Genomic DNA, 22,459 nt, shown 5'->3' with positions numbered 1-22,459 from the left:
TTTGCCATTTTTGCTGCTGTGGTGGACAAGTGTTATTTGATACTTCCTAAAATTTTTAATTGGAGCCCATGAGATGAAGATGATTTTTTTAAACTCTGATTTTGTTTCAGAGCTGTTGTGGGGGTGGCAGGCAAAAGGCCTTTATTCCCCTCTCTCTTGCTAAAAACGCCATCTTCACCTGTATAAAAGTGCTTGGGCACTACCGATGGAGACAGAAACCCTAAAACCTTTGTAATCATGCATGGAACCTAACAGAGACAGAGCTTTTAAGTTTTTTTTTTTAATCTTATTTGGCTTACTGGGTTTCATTAGCAAGGTCCTTTTGACCTCTTGCTATGACCATCACTGCAAAAACATAATCCCCATAAAATCCTGTACGAAACAATGGGGCTTCCATATAATGAGGCCCAGTGCAGGTGGTGAGGCTGACACAGAAAACAACCCATTCCCTATCAGCGGTGGATGATCACCCTGCTTCTCACCACATCTGTACACTGCATCACTGTGTCTGTCTGGTGACAGCCCTCCATTATGAAGGAGGCAGAACCTTGCACAGGATGCCGAGCTACAATAAATAACTAAGTAAACTGAGCTTGTAGTGATTCCACGGGAAGCAGACAATCACAGACTCTAGGATGCGGGAGCGGAGAGTTCTGTTTGCGGATTACTGGTATGGAGCCCGCAGAGAGGATGGATTTCATTTCCAGGGCAGGTTGTTTATTTATTTATTGTGCATTGTTTTTTCTTGGGGGCGGGGGTGTTTGCTCTGAGTCGTCTTGAGTGTCATTCTCTATATCACTAAACGAGAGACTCCATCTTGATCTGACATGGTATGTTTTATTAGCAGCTACATACACTCACTGTAAGGGGAGGGTGAAACGGTCCAGAATATTTGGCTGTTGTATGGACCCACATGCAAGAAACTACATATCTCATTACCGTCCTTTTGCCATTTAGCGACTGACAGCCTATGGCAAACTTGCATACTTACACAGATACCAATCAATAAACATTATTAGTAATTACTAGGTCATCAGTGGACAACTCATACAGTACAGAATCCAATAAATAGCTGGAAGTGAAATGAAGAATTATAAATGCAAGTGTGAGTTTAATTTACTTGAATACAATTTTAACATGAATGTATGTACTGATTTCTTAGTGTGTAATACTGTGACAATAGTGTGATATGCCATAATGCAGCACAATCGACACCCAATCTGTCAAATATGAATAAATGAATCAAACTGTTTTAAATCTTTAGCACCTTTAGCATTAAATGAAGGAGCAAGCTAACAATACTGATTAATTAGGTACAATAGCAATGGGATAAATTACACTTAGAGAGTAAGGGTATACTGTTAGGTTACATTGGTTAGGTTACATTGGTTAGGTTACAAGTGTAATTCCGCTGGTGACACGAATTAGAAGATCAAACAGTTTGTATAAACTACTGAACTAAACTTCATCAGCACTTTTGCTTCTGCAGCAAGAGGAGAAATTGTGTTCAGGTAAACATAGGCTTCTAAATTCAGCCTCTTTTTATTAAAATTTAAAGAAAGCTGTGTGTTTACTAGTTCATACCTACCAATATTGCTTTAAAGTCGACATAGGGAAATCAAAAGCTCAAATAACACCAGTGTTTCTTGGCCACAGAGAACTACCAAGGGTAAACTCAGCAAGCATGAAAATGAAAAGAAATCAATAGTTTTACTCAAAATTTAATGATCCTGGCAAAACCTATCCGTGTCTTGACTTGCAGGAGGACTTTGAAAAGAACAGACTGACATTTAGACCCTCCTTGTTTGGAAACGCATAAAATAAATTAATTAAAAGAGCCTTTCTTTTTCCAATTAAAAGTAGGGGATATTTTATGGGAAGCTAGCTTCATACTGTTTTAAAATGATACTGGCCCTATTAAAATAAATGTGTTGCCATGTGTTGAACACTGAGTTCAGTATATACACTGAACTACATGAACCAAAACATTATGACCACTCACAGGTGAACCGAATAACATTGATCATCTCCAAACAAGGGCAAGGTCTGGGTAGATTAGATGGTAAGGGAACCATCATTTCTCGTAGTCAACGTGTTGGATGCAGGAGAAATGGGCAGGAGTAAAGACCTGAGCGACATTGACAAGGGCCAAATTGTTATAGCCAGACGACTGGGTCAGAGCATTTATGAAACGGCAAGGCTTGTGGGATGCTCCTGGTCAGCAGTGGTGAGTACCTACCGACAGTGGCCCGAGGAGGGAAAAACCACAACTGGCGACAGCGTGTTGAGTGCCCAAGGCTCGGTCCGAAGTGACAGAAGTTCTACTGTGGCACAATTCACAGAAAATTCTAATGATGGTTACGGGAGGAATGTGTCACAATAGACAGTGCATCGCACCCTGCAGCATATGGGGCTGCGTAGCCGCAGACCGGTCAAAGTGCCCATGATAACCCCTGTCCACCGTCGAAAGTGCCTACAATGGGCACGCAAGCGTCGGAACTGGACCTTGGAGCAGTGGAAGAAGGTTGCCTGGTCCAATCAGTCCCGTTTTCTTTTAGATCACACGGATGGCCGTGTACGTGTGCGCTGTTTACCTGGGGAACTGATGGCACCAGGATGCACTGTGGGAAAATGACAAGCAGGTGGAGGGAGTGTGATGCTCTGGGCAATGTTCTGCTGGGAAACCCTGGGTCCGGCCATTCATGTGGACGTCAATTTGACACGTGCCACCTACCTAAACATTGTTGCAGACCAGGTTCACCCCTTCATGGGAATGGTATTCCCTCATGGCAGTGGCCTCTTTCAGCAGGATAATGTGCCCTGCCACACTGCACACATTGTTTGGAAATGGCTTGAGGAACATGATGAAGCATTCAAGGTGTTGCTCTGGCTTCCAAATTCTCCAGATCTCAATCTGATTGAGCATCTGTAGGATGTGCTGGACCGACAAGTCGGATCCACGGTGTCTCCACCTCAACTTACAGAACTTGAAGGATCTGCTGCTAATGTTTTGGTGCCAGATACTACAGGACACCTTCAGGGGTCTTGCAGTGTCCATGCCTTGGTGGGTTGGTGCTGTTTTGGTGGCACACGGAGGACCAACAGCATATTAGGCAGGTGGTCATAATGTTTTGGCTCATCGGTGTATATCCAGCTGTATAAATGGATAACATTGTAAAAGAAACTGTAACTAATGTAAGCTGCTCTCTGCATAAGTGTGTCTGCTAAATGCCTGTAATGTAATGCCACAAAATATTTATAATCACTGCACAATAAAAATTGTTAGATACCTGTAAGATTAAAACACAAGTACATAAATGAATATTAATTGTTTTCCAAAAACATCTTAAGACAATACAGAATGACAGTTAACCCAAACAGCATATGAAAATCCTTACAAACACTTTTGAAACATGAAACATACCTGAAATGACAGAATGATGAATTCTGCTGATATTTCCTTTTGGTAAGTTTATAACATTTAGGCCAAAACATGAAATGGCAAACAAGCTGGCACAGACATGGTATTGCAGCTGCTCAGATACCCACTAAACTAAGCCTTTTACTGAACTGGTATGACCTTGATTTTGGCTGCTTGATGCTGGTGTGCTCAACTGCCTGACCAATCCACCACATGATTCTGCAGATATTGCAGGAAAGTTTGGGTAGGTATACACAAACCACACACACAGTGCACCATAACAGTCTCAACTTTATCCAGCAACCAAGAGTAAAGATATGGATACCTACGAATACCTTTACCTTTACTTCTACACTACACAACACCATTTAAATAAACATAATTTGAAACTCCTCACCAAAGGATTTACACTAGTAACATAAAAATACAACCTCCATAGGCCCTGTAGCGAAGGGCGAGAGCAGTCACCCCACCCGGCCTCGAACCCGGGTCTACAGGGTATCAACCATGAGACTTTGACCGCGACGCCAAAGAGCCAGACTCGTTGGTATGGCAGTCAGAGGGCATACTCAACTGTAGTGACAGCACTCTGTCACAGGCCCTAAAAGATTTTTGAAATACATTACCTATCATTTCTGATTTAACAACATCACATGACAGGCAGCAAGGTTAAAAAGTAGGTCTTAACATCCCTGATAGGGCTGCAACTAACAACTATTTTGATAGTCGAATAATCTATTGATTACTGAAACGAATAATCGACTATTCGGATTATGAATCGCACAATTATTCAATGGCTTTTATTTATCTATAGACTTAAATTTAGCTTGAGGTTGTTTTAGGCGTATGCTAACTAACAATAAAGGCAATAATGGTGAGAACTTCATTCAAAAATACGTCTTTTAATGAAAGGTTACTAGGACTAATTCAGTGGGGGCAGTTGCGTGCTGGGGAGTACAAGTCTGCTTTGTTTGAAGAAAGCTGTCCATGGTAGCATTATGAGATCCCACAAACCCATAACTCGTTCTAATTAATGCAACCCATATTGGGCACGCACGCAGAGACACGAGTTGTAGAAATCTGTCCCGATTTAAAAAGTATGAAATTCTCTGGTGTTCTCTAAACTTGTGCACTTGGCAGCATCACTATCTCCAGCCATAAATGTCGCCATGACAACAATGCAACGTTTAAACAGAGAATTTCTAAATAGCAGACGGGCTCTGGTTTAACATTGTAAAGTTAGGGCATATTTGGAATATTAACAGGATCGTTGTGAATAATAGGTTATTATTTGCTACACTGTATGTGCAACGTCAATAATTATTGATCAAGAGAAAATGCATTTCAAAATAGAAAACATTACAGCTCATAATGTGAAGTAACATGGCTTTTAACATTAACATTAGCTATGCTAGCTAGCCAACTAACTTAACAAGACAAGTCTTCATCATCCATAGAGCCAGTGTGCCACCTCTACAGATGCTCAAGCATAACTGATGTGCTCCCATGCCGGGCAAGGTCAGGTTTGCAAATGTTACAGTTCACAACCTTCTTGGCAGAGTTAACCCTTTTGCGCGTACGGTCACGCTGGTGTGATTAGCCGTTTAGCGCGTACATGCTAAAACCAGTGTGATTAGAAAACTAGATTGGAAAAATTCTAGCTAATTTTATCTTTGAGGAAACAGCGATTTAACATTAAAAAATATAGCAAATACTAACTGAAAACTATGAGAAGCTTAATAACACTGATGGAAACATAACAAACCATGTAATACACACGCCACATAGCATAAAAAATAAGTTACGTGCAAAAGGGTTAAGAGTGAAATGCTACCACACTTTTGAGGTCTTTGGTCGTGACAGTGTTCCCGTCTCTATTGTTCACTCCAGTAAAGTAACGCAGCTTAGGCTACATGTCTGAGCATTCTGAGTCAGCACGAAAAACACACGTGACGACATCAACTAATCAACAAATTCGTTGGCAACTAATTTGGTCATCGATTTTAGTCGACTACGTCGATTATTCGTTGCACCCCTAATCCCTGAACTACCTAGATGTGTGTGGGATCTAGATGGCCCACAAGCTATACCTAACTAGAAAGCTAATTATATTTTCAGCCAGTGGGGTCACTAGCTACATCACTGGCTATGTAGCTAACACACCAGCTGCATAGGTTTCTTTGTTAGCTACCTAGCCTGCTAGCCATCCAACTCTCAGGCAACCTAGACTGTTAGCTATAACTATAATTTAGTGATCTGACTTGCTAGCAATCTCTTCAATTAAGACATACATGTGACAAATACAGACCATATTCCTTTCAGTTACAAAAAAGCCTAAAAAACAGGGACAAGTTACAAGAAAGAATTTACGAAATACTGAATACTTTGTACAGGAACAGATCTTGTTCAGTTGGTGTTGTAATATGTCACAAATTGTTAATTTGGTTTCATTTTGATATTAATCATTTTTATGGCAGACCTATTTTTGCCAGTTCTTCTACTGACTTATCCAGAACCTCAAACATGGTTAACTTGTTTTAGTACAATCAGTACTAAAAATAAATAGGCTTCATTCTCTGATAACTTATGTGATCAAAGGATAGTGCTAGATAGGCTCCCTGAATTAACCCTGGGGAATTTACAGCGTAGTTACAGAGACGATCCATATTTTATGCCTTATAAGTGTGTTTTGGTAACACTCCCACTGCGTGCCTAGTTTAAAAAATAACTGACTAGCCTTTGTTTCTTTAGAAGACCTAGGTTTCTTGTAAATGCTTCTGAAATGTGTTGCAGACCTTCAAAAGCCTTCCAAGACTTTTCAAACTGTTGTCACGTTTAAAATCACAGCTGTCTTCTGAGTCTGAAGGCAACACCAAGATGCGAATTTGCAGCTTGTATTGTTCCTAGGTAGAAACAACCACTGGTTGTTTCAAATGTAGTCACCGTGATGCATGAAGCAGTTACACACATACATCTCATGCGTACACATTTTAGCATGCTTGAGGAAAAAGGGGGGTCATTTCCAGATCGGGATGCAGACCGCCAATTCCCCCTCCAACAGGAGTCAAGAGGACACTTCAGGTGGGTTTTTTTTTCTTCACAAAATGGCATTTTTCTCATTCCTTGTGCTAGACAAATTTGTTGTGGAAATTTCAAAAGCCCCTCTGCACAGAGCAACAGTGTGTGCGATCACATTGAATCACATGGAAAAACACCAAATAAATCAAAATGAATCATTCTTCAATTAACAGACACCTGCAATAATGACAGAAAAAGCTTCGACTGTGAGGGCAAAATTAAACGTTTCATAATGTAGAGTAACCTTTCATTTGAATGTACATAATCCCAGGAGCCCAAACAACAAACTCACAGTATTTACCACATCTGTACTTAACTATTTTAAAAATTTAAAATACAACAGATGTGTATCCCTATAGGCAGTCACTGGTATTATGTTGTTGTACCAATCTTTTTTGATGTTTAAATATGTGAAGATGCCTGTCCTGTGTTGGTTTGAGTTATTCACACCAACATGCTAAATGGTAAAAAAAAAAAAATACTGAATGATGTCAACAAATGCTTCCGATACCCTTCACAGTCTATCAGAAAAGTCATTTTGAGCAGTTACCTCATTTGGCAAGGTAATAATGTAGCCTAAAATCTTATGGTCATCTCTAGACTGAAATCTAAAACATGTATATTTCCTTTCAAGAGTGGACAGTTTCTTAAGGGATAAATGAAATGTGCCAGATTAAATCTAATGCATAATTTACTTTGTCTTTACAGACCAGACAAAAATACACTGTAGTTAACACTGAATCCCTTCGGTATTATGATTATAGGCAGTACGTGTGATGCAACCATACCTACCTCAGAGTCATCTGTGGATTCTTCACTTGGTTTTCTTCCCTAAAAGGGAAAATGGTATTTTAACAGAGAGGCTATGGAGAAAATTTCAGTTAGTCAAACCATAATTTTTTGAAGTTTGCAATATGCATTAAATTACGCTAGTTATGTTCTTATATACATGATGTCATCATCTTAATTGTCTCTTAACGCTGCGGGAAAAAAAAAACTGCTGCGAAAATAATCACGCCCCAATAAGCCAATAGATGCTATAACAATTGTCTGCATCTTAAAATGTTGGTGGGAATTTCCAGGGAAAATACATTGAGGTTTTTTTTTTCGTCATGGCGCATATGTATTCCTTATCTGTTAAAGTATTCAAGTAGTTGTGGAGACATTAAATACATGAATGACGAGTCTAATTCAAGGTTTCCTCGCCGGATTCTTTCAGTCAAACTGAGTAAGGTTCGGTCAGTTCGGTCTAAAAAGCCAAAGGTATTTTTGGTATCCTCTTGACACTTAATAAACTAATGTAACGTTTTCACCATTAACGTTTCAACAAAAAAAATCCATGGGCAGGCTACATTAAGCTATTAGAGATATTAAGCTGATTCACAGCCATGTTACAAACAAACATTTTTCTAATTGATACTGGTTTGAAAACCGCTGTTTGCAGTTTTTTGGCTAAACCAGAACAACAACACCCACATAAAACAAGAAACATTTCTGAAGTTTGGCCTTTTCTATAATCTGTAAGATATGGTCTACATATTAGCTGGTATTACATTGATTGCTAGCTAGTCTAGACATTTCGTCTTAGACATACATTGCAAACTAAATAGTAAATGCTAACCACCTAACTCTTGTTAAAGTGTAAATGATATCACAATTCCCAAATGATGCGTTGACTACTAACTGTGTGGTGTAAAAAAAAAACAGTTTTTATCGGATACAAATAAACATTTTTATGTGTAGCATTGAGACGTTTACCTGCCCCTCTACTTCCGCCATGGCAAAACTGAGTGAAATCACATGATGAACACAGGAAACGTATGACTACGCCTTATGGGCGTTGTAGTTTTATTGGGGCTGGCGCGTGCTCGGCTTCTTTGTTTCTTGTATTTGCGCAGAGGTTGTTATAATTCTCAGTTAAGTTATATGTGAAGAAATCTCTCTTGCATACACTTTAACTTTAATTCGGGAAACGAATAAGTCCAATTATAAGAGGTAATTATTATTATTGTTGATTAATTATGTGGTGTAAATACTTAAAAATATATAAATTTCTAAACGATTAATCACGTTAGTATTTATATATATGGAACGTGCTGTTTGTGAAATAATTGCCATCAGTTTTTTTTATTAAACCAATAAAATCACGATCACGCGCGTAACGTGAATGGAACCACACACTGAAGCTAGAGGTCGCTACTGCGCAGCTGAAACTGTGCAGCCGTTGATGTTTGATGAAAAACAATCCTCTCCGAGTTTGCAAGCTACGGTTTCATGTTTTATTGACGGCGGTCATTTCTTTGAACTGTGTATCTCACGATGTTAATAAGTTAATATGTTAATAAGCCTATTAAACGACTTCCATTAACACATCTACACTCTACTTTCAAGCCTGCACGTTGTTGTTACAAATAGGCTATTGACGTATCTGAATTAAACTGAATAACTTCTTACAGTCTTTAAGAAAGGGAAGCCCATTTTACAGAATTACGGAATTATTTTTTTTACAACCTTTATTATACAATGTTTATTATTGTAAAGCACTTTGAGCTGCATTTCTTGTATGAAAGGTGCTGTCTAAATAAAGTTTATTATTATTATTATTATTATTATTATTATTATCATTGTTGTTGTTGTTGTTATAACCTCAACCTCACAGCAATTTATTATACTTATCGAATTTCGCATGTTTAATATGTAATATGTGGGAACTTTGTCATTTTTGATAATATCGAGATCACACCGTATTGCTTGTGCATCTGAGCTGTAGTTCATATTTTTTACGCATTCTATTTCGGGTTGCATTCAAGTGAGCGGTAAAATTAGCCAATGATTAGGCTACTGTAGGTTCGCTCTAATAAAGTAGTCACTTCTTTTATTTATTTAAAACGAAGGATATACATGTGCACGTCACAAAAGATGACTAGTGCCGTTATTGTACTGTGATATTATGACATATAAAACGTTTTATAAACAGATTCTTTCATCAAAATGATAGCGTATAAATTCATTTTTATATCCCAAATCTATGTCATAGTTTTAGAGCGCTAACAGATTTACATGCAAACTGTGTAAATTTTATATAATATTATTAGCGACAAGAATATGCTTTCCTGAGGCCTGTCATCGAAAAAATAGCCTACGTATACATTTGTGCTAATGTAGATTATTATTTATTGGATTTTACAAATGTAAAAAAAAAAAAAAAAAGAATAGTTGGGAAACAGGAATGAAAAACACGGTATAGACAGATGTACTGGGAAAAGCTGCAAAATACAGAAAATCAGCTAAAACTAAATAACAGAATACATAATGAGAATTACATGTTCAGATGAAACATTGTGGCATTCATCATTGTGCATTAACTTGTATAGTTAAAAATGGAGGTTTTTGTGGCATTTAGAGTAAATGTATATCCTTTTTTTTTAGCTAATTGTAGTCAGAGATAGCACTGAAGGGAACCTATGTGATTCAGAATTGCATTTCAAGCTTTGTTAAGTGGAGTGACTACAGTAGCTGGCTATCTTGTAATGCACCAGATATTGGATATTTGTCAATGTCACATGAGGTCTGGAGAAAAACTAATACACTGCATGTTAGTAAGTATATATGGAAGTGGGGGAGAGAGAGGGGGCGTATTGTGTATGCGTGCATTGTATTAAGGGTGTGTGTGTGTGTGCATGTGTGTGTGTGGAGGGGAGTTCACATGACTCACTGAATCATATCTGGGAGGGCAGCTTGATTTTCCTGTGCTTTTGGTACCAGTGACTCTCAGAGCACAAGTTGACTGAAAGATGTATACTAGCAGCCCCATCTTCTTTCTCCACAGACTCCCCAAGATGGATTGTCATCTCCCAGCTCAGCAGGACTCAGGCACCACTGACCCTGTAATTGGCCAGGTATGGAATCAGCCATTTTTCGATACTTTCTTGTGCACAGTGTGCACCCCCCACCCCCTTCCCCACCCCACCTAAAATATACCCTATCACAAACTTCCCTATCATCAGACATGCCTTTATTAATCTGGAATGTGACTTCAGCTGTTTGTCTCCCATTGTGATTTTTAATGACCTCTGACAACATGCCTTTGATGACAGCGCTTGATGTCAGTGCCTGAGGAACAGTGTGTGTGTTTCTGTGTGTGCACGTGGGTATATTTTAACATTTATGGTGATGACAGCTTGGAAAGAGCACCAGTGACTGCATTGAACTCTAATGTGGTTGTTGCACCCCCCCGCCCTGCTTCCCAGTCTTGTGGCATTGGAGTGTCTGCGCCAACCCCACCCCCGCCCCCTCGGTGCAGTGGAGGTGTCTCTACAGGGAGCAGGCTGTAAATGAAGCACCGCCTCAGCCACAGCGTCTCTCCCTAATGCAATCATAAGGCAATAACTCCATTAATCAGAGCAGAGGCATTGCGCAACCTAAATGGGCTGGAGGAAAGCAGGCATACATAAACAGAAGCATGTGCCGGCCTACAGTTAGTAACCCCAAGATTTAGCTTTAGATTGATTCCTCTGGTTTGTCAGTAAAGTGGCACGTATGATTAGCCAGGGTAAAGTCTTCTGAAACCTGCTGCTTTGTGGTTTGTTTTGAAAGTTGACTGAGCAATTTTAGAAAGTTTCCTATTTACAATGTCTTTACTGGAACAACAGTCTGAGTCTGGCAGTTGCAGAGATTAAAGAAAATTGTGTAATTGGCCTGAATAATGAGAAGTAAAACTTGCTGAAAGGTATTACTCAAAATCCTTTTGTGAATCAGCGCTAATTTTTTTCAGTTCAGATATTATGGCTCAATTCGCCTTGCTCTGTTCACCACTGAATTGAAGAGTGCTAGGTTCATGTGCATCTTCTGGTATTTAAAGGTTATAGTGAGTTAATTGCAATCATTTTTGTTCCAGCAATTTCAAGTGACGCCCCAAGCATCTAGATTTAACTGTGACTCACTACATGAATAAACAATGTCTGTGTTACAGTAAATCTTTCTGACTGTAAATTATTAAGTTAAAAATCATAAAGTACAAACATGTAAATTTAGTATGCATACCTTTACTATCCTGAATTATTCTCCTTTGCAAACAGTCTGATCTTCATCATTGTCCTTGAACTGAGTGTTTGTCAATGTAAATGACCTAGATTCAGTTCTGGAAAGTAAAAGTTCAAAAATGGTATAAAGCATTTGAATCAATATTAGATTGATATTACATTAATCAATATCATTATTAACGTTTGCAGATCAGTGCAAAGATATTTGAAGAATTAAAATCAATGTACACACTATACAGTACATTGAAGGGATATTTAATTATTAATTTGCTATTTATTTGTTATTAATTTGCAATTTATTTGCTGTTGAAGAGACGAATTTCAGATTATTAATTCATAACTCATCAAGTTAACATGAAGGCAATTTATGTTTTGCTTTACTCTATGTTGAAACAGACATCTTAGTTTCTCTTATTTGTAGCACAACTGTTGAGTGCATGAATCTGCAAAAAAAAATTTTCATTGAAGGTAGATTAAATGTTGATGTGACATCGATATCAGCAGCGGAGTTCTTCAGGTACATGCTCTGTAGAGTGATAAAAACACATTTTATGCACAGGCTGCAAGATGACACACAAATGATAAATGAATGGACTCATTTCAAACAGCTTCATATTCCCCTCTGTTGGTACTAAAATTGAAAACTCATTTGAAGTAGTTTTTCAAGGTATTTTTTTTCAAGGGAAAGTCCTGGAGTAAACCATGAAAAATTATAATTTTGTAAATCATTTGTTAACACATATTAGATTCAACAAATAAAATGACCACAGTCATGTTGCATTGTATTTCTGTTTTCGAGTGGATGAGTAACGGTAACCACTGCTGAACATGAAACGCAACCCTTGAATGAAAATCTGTCAACGGCCTCGCGGTTGGGTGGTCTCTGCAACTGGCAACATCATAAGCAATGTGTAATAGCGCAGCATGATGCAATTACATTTGTGTGTGCTCTCCTCTCCTTGGCAGCTTTCATTGCTGTTAGGGAAAAGAATGTGGCGATTTGTACGGTGAGCTGAGATCCATGACTGACAGTTGGTTTCATCAACATTACAGGCCTCTTATTTTGGGCTGATATCATGCGGACAGGTCACCATGTTCAGCTGGCCTCCTGGCAGCCTAGCAGCTCCTAGCAGTTCTCCCCAGGGGAAGGTAACAGCATGGTGGATTGGAGCAGTTCCACTGGCAGGCCAGAGGGCCTGGCCTGGCTGCACATTTAGGTGTACACCTGCAAAAGTACTTTACAGATCCCTCCCAGTCCCTCTCAGCGAAAGGTAGGTAGATTGGTAGACAACTATTCTGCATATTTTGTTTCCAGTTAATTTAACATTTAACAGGATAATTACTTAATAATTTTTGCAAGGGAACATAGAACAGCAGCTTGTTTCATTTCTGATAGACAAAAATAAAATAAAAAAAAAACAAGCAAACGTAAGTTGCATAGAAATTTCCATATCCTGTAGGCAGGGCTGGCACTATGGGGGTGCTTAGGGGTGCATCGCACCCCCAGATGGACTTCAGTGCACCCCCAGTTGTCTCCTTATATCCTGATGTCTACATAGTATCTGTTACATTTTTTTGAGATATGACATACTTGCAATCCCCCCGTGGATTGCAAGCGCACCCCTCTGTATTTTCTCTGGGCGCCAAGCCTGGCTGCAGGTGTTAGGACATGGATTCTGTGGTGACTCCATGTCCTCACACCTGTAGCTTTGTAGTTAAGGGGGAGGAGGTTGAGAGAAGGGTGTATCACTTAATAATTCGTCTCATTTTTGCAAGGGAAAACAGAACAGCATCTTATTTAATTTCTGATAGACCAAAATAAAATAAAAACCGAGCAACCTGCATAGAAATTTCCACATGCTGGTGGTATTAGGACATTCTGTGGTGAATCCATGCCCACACACCTGTAGCTTTGTAGTTAAGGGGGAAGAAATTGAGAGGAGGGTGTATAAGATCCAAATGGAAAGATTTCCTTGAGATCATGGCCATGAGCAGTGTTGAAGTCCCCCTTGTGGTCAATCCTCAGTGGTGGTGTAGAGGCATCATAATCACAGGGTTCGGGCCACAATCAGCAAAGAGCGCGAAGAGATTTCTTTAAAATGTGATGGACACCTCACACTGTAAACCATCATGCATGGTTCTTCTTTGAAGACTGTACTTTTTTTCAGAACAGCCCCTGAGTGGTTCAAACCTGCAGTAACATTGATTAAATTTACTGTTGCCACAGCTTCCGTGATCACATATGTGACAAAGTGCATTGGCTGGACCCCTACCTCCTAACATTCACACTCCCTCCCACTGTTTAAGCTCCATATCTCCTTTATCCCCACGTACAATACCGCTTACCTTTCAACATTATGAATAGTGCTCTGATAAGAATACACACACTTATATATGTATTACTTTCCAGTGGACACAGGCAGCAGAGGAAGAGGTAGATAGCTTTGGTGTTGATCAAATATCCTTTCTGTGAACATGTGAAAAAGTACATTTGATCATTGATGGGATACAAGGGGCACATCACAATTGGTGGTGAAGCAGCTGCGTTTACCCACATGGGCTGCGAGTGCAGACAGGGTCTTGACGAGATTTACTGAGACACGCTACATTTTGATTAGTAACAGCCACTGCCAAAGTGGGCTCACTGAGGAGATTGTTCCAGGCGAGCTGTCAATACATCCCTGGCTTTGACACAGATGCATGTCGGCAGCGCATGCCGATGTGGACAAATACACATTGGGGTTGGGGGGTGGGTTTGTGGGGGGAGGGAGGACAAAGCCCTCTGCTTTGCACCCGCAGACAGTGCGTGCTTAAAGTGAACTTGGAGACGCCGGTGACAGCAGGGGCCTCAGGTCCCGCTGGGGGATTTCAAACTAGGCCACAGTTCGCCCCCTGCAAAACACCGGGTGAGGTATCATACCCACAATTTATGACTCTGAACGGCGGGTGCATTTATCTAAAAGTATGAAACATATATGTCTATTTTAAAACACAGCAGACCTATTTACTGCAAAGTCCATCAACGTTAGTTTTATGTTTCATCTGATTTTCATCTTGACTTGAATTGTTTGGAAACTTTGCAGTTAAAAATGACAAAGAGATGGTCGTTGCTAGCTGGTGTCTAAAGTAACAGGCCTCTCCTTAGCCTGAATCTGTTGGCCTGAATAGGTTGGTGGTGCTGGTGGACCAGATTATCCTCCTTTTCAATTCAAACACTTTGTATAGTTAAACCTTGAATTCATAACCATGTATTTGAAAAGATGTGTGTGTACTGTAGCTGTTTAATAAAGTACCCTTTAAATAGTTTAATATCCCTTGGGTGGCAGAGTGGCATTCCCTGTGTCTGCACACTAAGGATAACTAATTATTGATGAGAGTCGCTATAATTTGCAACTGCACTGAGACTCACTGGCTCCTACGAATGTGCCTTAAGGCCTTTCTCCAATAATGAACATTAAATCCTAATGGGTGGGCTTTTTTCATTTTGTCTTGTATGATTTGAACTTCCCGGCATCCATTGTCAAAGTTTTTTTATCCTTTAAAAATATAACAACCCCGCCCCAATAATTAACACATTAGTATTGAATAACTGAATGATTGAAAGTAAAACTTGAGACAGGTTGAAGTATTATGTATACGTCCCAGTGAATGATAAAACAGGGCTTATACTGTTTAAGTATTTGGAACTATTTTATACATGCTCAATATTTGGAATGTGTTACTGAATAGCATTCAGCAGAGTAAACACAATCACACAAGTGGAACCATGATGCTTGTGATCAAGATCAAGCAACTAACGAGGAAAAACCAGGAACAGTAGAATGTCAGAGATTTTTTGATAGGTCTGCTCATTTGTCATTACTTGCCCACTGAGAACAGTTAGATAAGCGTTGTGCTCTTGTTGGGCCTGACCAGTTTAGTAATTTTCAAAATCACTCCCTCCCCCTTCCCCAAAAAGCTCAGTAATAGGAAGTGAGCTGCAATCCTTGTATACAATAGCACCACATGACTAGCGCATATTGTACAGATATGGGAATATGCAATACTTAAATGATATAAGATGGATGGGCTGATGGCCCTTTAGTTAGTTTTGTCAGCAGGTGATTACACATAAGCAGACACTATATACCTGTCCATAGTGCTTCAACGTTTCAAATATTGTAGTTATAATAATTGAAGCTATTCAATTACAATGTTTGGTTGGGTTTCACTAGCACAGCCACTTTAATAATAAAGTAATGGTCCTGTCTGTATGGTATAATCAGATATATGGGCTGGTCTACAAAGGATTGGGATGGGGAATTATGTCAGATGTCAATCAAATGCCACTGTTCTAAAGGAAAGTGCTGTTATGGGCTAAAATTTGATTTTCTCATCCATAAATATGGAGACCTTAAGTGGGGATTTGATCATACTTGTGTGGTGCCATACATCAACATCTTTTATGTACAGCAGTTAGATTTGATTGTGTTCTGCCCCTAACATTCCTAATTTCACAGCTGTGATTTGGGTGCTTCAATATGAATTCACTTTAGATGGTACTATTATCTTTCAAATTTCACCTGGAATTTGCCCCATTATTTTCCTCACCTTTCTTGATCCGATGTAGGATGGATCTTGTAGTACCTCACCAGCTCTTTAGGGTGTAAGACTAATGTGGTATTATTGGGGCACAGTGTTCTGCACAAATTGGTGTACTTTTAGACTTGGTTTACACTTTAAGTGCCTGTGAACAAATCAATATATGAGACCTCTGAAGGGATGTCATGGGCATGTATGAGGCCTGTGAGTTTTTCTAAACAACGTATCGCTTCAGTGGTCTCCTCTGCGACCTGGCATGGTTTAAGTGTCACCACTGAAGATGATTTTGCAGAGCTGTTGATTGATGAGCCTTAAAAGCATCCACATTTATTTAGTGAAAGACTAGAATGCCAAAAAAGTGCAACCTTGGGTGTTTGGTGTTCGTAACATTTTAGATTCTTTTTTATTTTTTAAACCAAAATGCAGAGACACATAAAAAACATGTTGAAACGATGACAAAAAAAGTGATAAAAGAAGAAAAGAGAAAGATTCCTAAACAGAAAGTGGTTATATGGCTCCCTGGTTAACCAAATAAAACACAGATGCACTAAATAGGAACAGGAACATAGAAATTGGACAGTGAAAAGTGTGTTTAACTGTGACCTTCTGCAATCATTAGAGTATGTGTAATAGCATCAGCTCTGTGCCATACTTCACAAGCTATCAGAAGCCACAGAACTCTCTCTGTTGGCCAACACAGTAGCCAGTGAGAAATCTTTAAAGAAGGGAAGTAGCAGTTACATGTGATGTTGTACCCTGCCAAGTAGGATAAAAAAAGGAATTCAAGTCATGCATCCACAAAAAGCAGCAATCCTTTTGCCTGCTAATTCAGAAGTCTGCAGGTGTTGGTTTGGTTGCAGGCACCTAAACTATTAACTGTCTTACAGGGCTCAGCTAGGACCCTCTTTCCAATTAAAATCCTATTTCTGTTCATATAGCACTGGAGGAGGTGAGCATCATTTTCTCTGTGGGCCCAAGTGCACCACGTATGCTCATTCATTAGGGAACAGCAGGGTTGGGGATCTTAACAAAGGTCAAAGGAGACCTTAACTAGAATTCTGCTGTAAATCACCTTCGGAGGCACACCACACATACCATAACACTTCCTCTGGATTCTATATGCCTGCGCAAAGATTTCTCATCCTTAAGTCTCAAAGCAAGGGTTTGAGGTTCATTGTTAGTTGCTCTGAAGTCATTGTATTCCCCCATAACAGTGCTCTCCAGGCTGACAACTCTGATCTCCTGTGCCACTGTCTCCTTCCACGGCAGTCTCTTTCCACCCTCATATATCACTACAGCCGATGTTCCCTGGGGGGATTGGGGAAGAGGCATCTTCTGAAAGGAAGCAGCGACGAGCTCCCGTCGTCTTCGCCGTGAGGTGACCTTTAAGTTTCGTTTGGCGCAGATGTCACTGGGATGCCAGGATTGACACACATCCCTTCTCCCCTCACCAGAAGCACCCACAACCATCTCCCAAGTGTGCCGTGACTTTGAGAATCCTTGATTGTCATACCCATCCTTACAGATCGGTGAATGATTCGTTGATCATCTTTCATGCACAGGCAAAATGAGTATCTGGTCTCTCTTAGCCTCTCTGTACATTTTGTGTGTTAGTGTGTTTACTGGAATATGTTCATAGTAGTCATCTGAGAGAAATTTCTTTTTTTTTTCCTGAGAATTGCTATTGTAGAATCATTCCCACTGTTGAAATCTTTGAGTGAAATGTGACAGATATTCCACCAGAGACCTTAAAGCTGTTGCTCTTGCTGGAGTATTAGATCAAGGTCCAAATAACTGACAGACGGATTGAGTTTGCTGCTCTGGGTTTGGTTTTGTGTGGATGTAATCCCACATAAGAAATCACTGTTCACTTCTCAAGTATGTGGCAAGGACTTGTGGCGTGATGATATTTGGTTCAGGGGAAGGGAGACACCTTGTGTGATTCAGAAAACAGATGAGAGTATAATCTAATTAATCACACTATCATAAAGCATGCATAATCTTATTACAGAATATGGGTACATAATACACAAAAGAGGATATTCGTTCAGATTTAGTGGCAGGACAGGTAAGTCACAGTGTAACAGTGGTAAAGCAGATACAAAATGTTACTCCCCCAGACCTTTATGAATCCACTTCACACTCACTCATTTCTGATCTCCCCATTGTTCAGTTTATTAAACTGAAAGGCATTCCACCAGATGTAATTACATCTGTGCTCTCTTCCCTGCCATTACGCCACTTGTGCTTCTTGCCCTCACAGCCTAGTGTTGGGGTCCTCACCAAACCTCAAAGTGAGGGAGAGGTGGAATCTTGCAGGTGAGCGCTGGCCCCTCTCTTCCCTGTCCCCCACCACACCACATGCTGTTTGTCCCGCCTGATGGAGGAAGTCACAGAGCTGCTGCCTAGCCCTGGGGAGTGGGTGGGGGGGCTTAGCTACTCCCCCTCCATGTGCCCTCTTGCCCTCTTGCCTGCTCACCTGCCAGGGCACCAAGGAGAAGTAGCCTGCTGTGAAAACAATCAGCACATTTACTTCAGTTCTAAGTGATTCCAACCAGGTCGATACTCCATGCTGATCTGCTGAAAATGGAAGAGAGAACATCGTGGGGTGGGAGGGGGAGGGGGAGCAGGAACAGGGACAATTTTCTTGAGTTCCCCTGTTCTTAATATACAGTGCAAGAGAGACATTTGGAAAATTGCTGACACTCATCTGTGTGGTTGTGATGCATGCATGTATACCGTGTTTATGAGAAACTCATCAAATGTTTTTCAGATCCTCTAGTATTCTGGGTGCAAAGTCCTCAGGAGGAGAGATGGTATATTTTGCATTCACCACTGAAGAGAGTGTTGTTATTCTATGACACTTAAATGTGTATACTAATATGTATGCAGTACAGTCTCATAATCTGGGACTGCATAGCATGCCATGTTCCAGAGTTCAATGCAACACAGTCTCATATCACAGGACTCAACACAGAATGATCTCATAGGTCAGGACTCAACACAACACAGTCTAGTATTCCAGTACTCAACACAGCATACTTTTATATTCCAGGCCATTATTTACAGACATATGGCAGATGTCACTTTGTGAATTATTGCTGAATATGAGCATCTACCAAAAAGAGACAGCAGCCAATTACTATGGGTATGACTATTTTGACTGACCACTAAGCAATGTTCATTAGTTCTAACTAAGAAAATAAGATTCTCCAGAGAAATGTAGTCCAAGATCTCGCAATCTAACATCAGTATAGCTCCAGGAAATAGAGCAGTGATAAGAATAGAATAGAATTGAACTTTTTTCATTGCTAAGGGTAAATTGCTTTGATACCAGTAGAACTAAGAATAATATGTATATAGGACAACAATAATAAATACACACATGAAAATAATGTAGATTGAAACAGTAGTGTAGGTAACTGTAGGAGTAGACATGGAGTACACACAAAAATAAACTAAAATGTATTGGCAAAATAACCTTCACATTTTAAGATGACAGTGGTTGTTATAATCTGGTAACACCAACCTGGTCTTCTTATTTTCAACATTTTTGTCTAGTGACATGATATGTTTAGTGATCCGTGATATGTTTAGTGATATGTTTAGGTGCCTAAACCACCCTGTGACACAGTGGTGTGGATCCAGAGCAGTTAGCAGTCCTAACTCATTCATAGGGAGCACTTCCCTTTGCAATGTATGGAACAATTTAATTTACTAATGTGCTTAAAACACAGACTTTGGGTGCTTGATATGGTGCAGTGTGAATGATAGCGTGTTAATGTGATGTAATTACAGCTTTAAATGATACCTCACTGCATTAATCGCATACCCTTCTTGTAGTAGCAGTGGTAATAAGAGGAATGTTTCAACAGAAACCTAATACAAAACACAATTCCCTTTTAATGGTGTTTTTTTTTCTTGCGTTAGCTAGTATCAGACAATTAATTTGCCTCTGACCGAGAGATGATGTTTTATTTTACTTACAATACAATACAATCATTACTTTTCATGCAGGGTATCGCTTCCTCTCTAATTACGAACCACCAGCAGTAGATTTAGCCCGGTGCCTTCCTTGGCAATTAGTATATATTACACAGTTAATGACCAACACTTTCCGGTGTCATAAAAACCAATGAAGTGATAAATTTAAAGTAATTGGAGTAATTCAGTGGCTTAAATGTGGTGACTGGAGAGTGAGGTGCTGCCACCATCTGCGCCCGGGGTTCTCTCGCCTGGCCCGGCATGCCACCACTGATGAGAAACCTTTCTCAGACATGATATACATTTTATTAGTCTTGTTTATTTTTAAATAGGTCACCAGAGACTCCCAAACTGCTCTCCCAATGGCCCAAAGGCGTCTGGGTTGCAGCACACATGGGGAGGGGGGGTTGGACTGGTCATCGGACTCCAGATGAGCTTGACATTTATACAGCTGATTTTATTGTTGCAATAATGTGGCTTTAGTCAAAGTGGCCGCTAAAGGGATAATATGTCCGCCGCTTATTGAGATTGTATTCCTCCCCCCTTCCCCCACAATGCACTGTCGGCAGCAAAGAATATTTTTTTGCCTTTACAATCTACTTAGCAATGATTTATTGATCCCGGCTTCTTCCTTCATAGAGAATTACTGATCCTTTTTGGGAAATCAGATTTTCACACCTTTCATGAGAGTGTGCATGGCACAGGTCCCAGGAGGTTGCCTTGGAAGTTGACTTTGAGGAAGAGCCCCTTGGCGACATGTGTCTCTGTGGGCTCATCACTAATCTGTAATGTCAGTAATATGGGGAGGGTAAAAATAGTTTCATCCCACTCTCTCTTGCTGCAGAAGTCAGCCCTTTTGAAAAACACCTTTTTGTTTATTTGAGAAAACAGTCAGGGGTTTTTTACCTGCTGTCAAGTTCCATGTTCTGGATGGCAATATCGATTTTGAATAATCTCCTGAATATGGGATGTCAAAATAGATGTGGTAACTGTGGAACACAGTTAGAATTAAGAAATCTTGTCTAACTCAGGAGGATGATAACAATTGGTCAAGGATGTATTTCTGGGCTGTTTTTTCATGCCTTGGTGGAGTTTCAAACTTGTGTAGTGTAGCAAGATAAAGGCATAGCACAGTGGGATCTACATTTCATATTTGGTAGCATAGGCCTATTGCTAAGGAGCCAGCGTGTAACACCAGCCTCAGGGTAGGCAGGCTCACCGCACATAGTGACTCTTTTCTCTTGCTTTTATTGCTTTTCCAAAATCTTGTGATAAGTCTTGCAATGCCCCAAAGAAGGAAATTGTGCACATGGTAAATCCCAACCTCAGAACCTAGATAGCATGATACATACATATACAGTAGATGATATTCAGTCTTTTGCGAGTCTCTGTGTCAAATTATTCCCTCCCTCTGTTTATCATTCTCGTTACTTGTGAGATCTGCTTTCAGCCTCTCTGAAGCATGAAGTCTAAATCACATCTCACTCAAACACATTCTAGGTAAACATTTCTCTGTAAAAAAGGTTTTACTAATGTAGCTTGACAAGAAGAGGCTGCCTTCTTTATCTGTCCCTGTTGATTTATCAACAATTACATAGAACATTAACAAATTAATGAATTAGGACAAATATGTACACTGCTCAAAAAAATTAAGGGAACTCTCAATCATCACAGTATAACACCCAGTCAATTAAACTTCTGGGATATCGACCTGTCCAGTTATGAAGTCTAAGTGATTGTGAATCAAATTCACCTGCTTTGGTGCAAATGAAAGCGACAACAGGTGGACAGGAGAGGCAACAGCAAGACAACCCCCAAAAAGGGAATGGTTTTGCAGGTGGTGGCCACAGACAATTTCTCTCTCCTGATCCTTCCTGACTGATTTTTCCCAAGTTTTGCATTTTGCTAGTGCTCTTGTCACTCCTGGTAGCATGAGGCGGTACCTGCAGCCCATTTAGGTCCTGCTCCTCCAGGATGGCACATCCATACGTGCTGTCGCAAAAAGGTTTGCTGTATCTCCCAGCACATTCTGAAGAGTGTGGAGGAGATACCAGGAGACAGGCCATTACACGAGGAGAGATGGACAGGGCCGTAGAAGCGCAGCAACCCAGCAGTTGGACCGGTATCTGCTCCTTTGTGCGAGGAGGAACAGGAGAAGCACTGTCAGAGCCCTACAAAATGACCTCCAGCGGGCTACTCATGCGCATGTTTCTGACCAAACTGTCAGAAACAGACTCCATGAGGGTGGCATGAGGGCCCGACATCTACTAGTGGGACCTGTGCTCACAGCCCAGCACCGTGCAGCTCGATTGGCATTTGCCAGAGAACACCAGAATTGGCAGCTTCGCCATTG

General features: G+C 40.2%; 1 protein-coding gene across 1 annotated transcript in view; it reads right to left on the bottom strand.

The window, feature by feature from the left end:
- vps41 (VPS41 subunit of HOPS complex) overlaps positions 1–8,296 on the bottom strand; it is a 54,767-nt gene extending 46,471 nt beyond the window's left edge. The window contains exons 1-2 of the mRNA XM_036522194.1: positions 8,258–8,296; positions 7,292–7,330 (exon numbers count right to left, since the gene is read on the bottom strand). Of these exons, the coding sequence (XP_036378087.1) occupies positions 7,292–7,330; positions 8,258–8,278 (60 nt within the window). The 5' untranslated portion in view covers positions 8,279–8,296. The remainder of the gene's footprint in view (positions 1–7,291; positions 7,331–8,257) is intronic.
- Positions 8,297–22,459: the final 14,163 nt, after the last annotated feature.

This window comes from Megalops cyprinoides, chromosome 2 (assembly GCF_013368585.1).
Source record: "Megalops cyprinoides isolate fMegCyp1 chromosome 2, fMegCyp1.pri, whole genome shotgun sequence".
Taxonomy (NCBI): domain Eukaryota; kingdom Metazoa; phylum Chordata; class Actinopteri; order Elopiformes; family Megalopidae; genus Megalops; species Megalops cyprinoides.
Note: the sequence above shows the minus strand (reverse complement) of the source record. Positions and strands in the feature narration are given on the sequence as shown.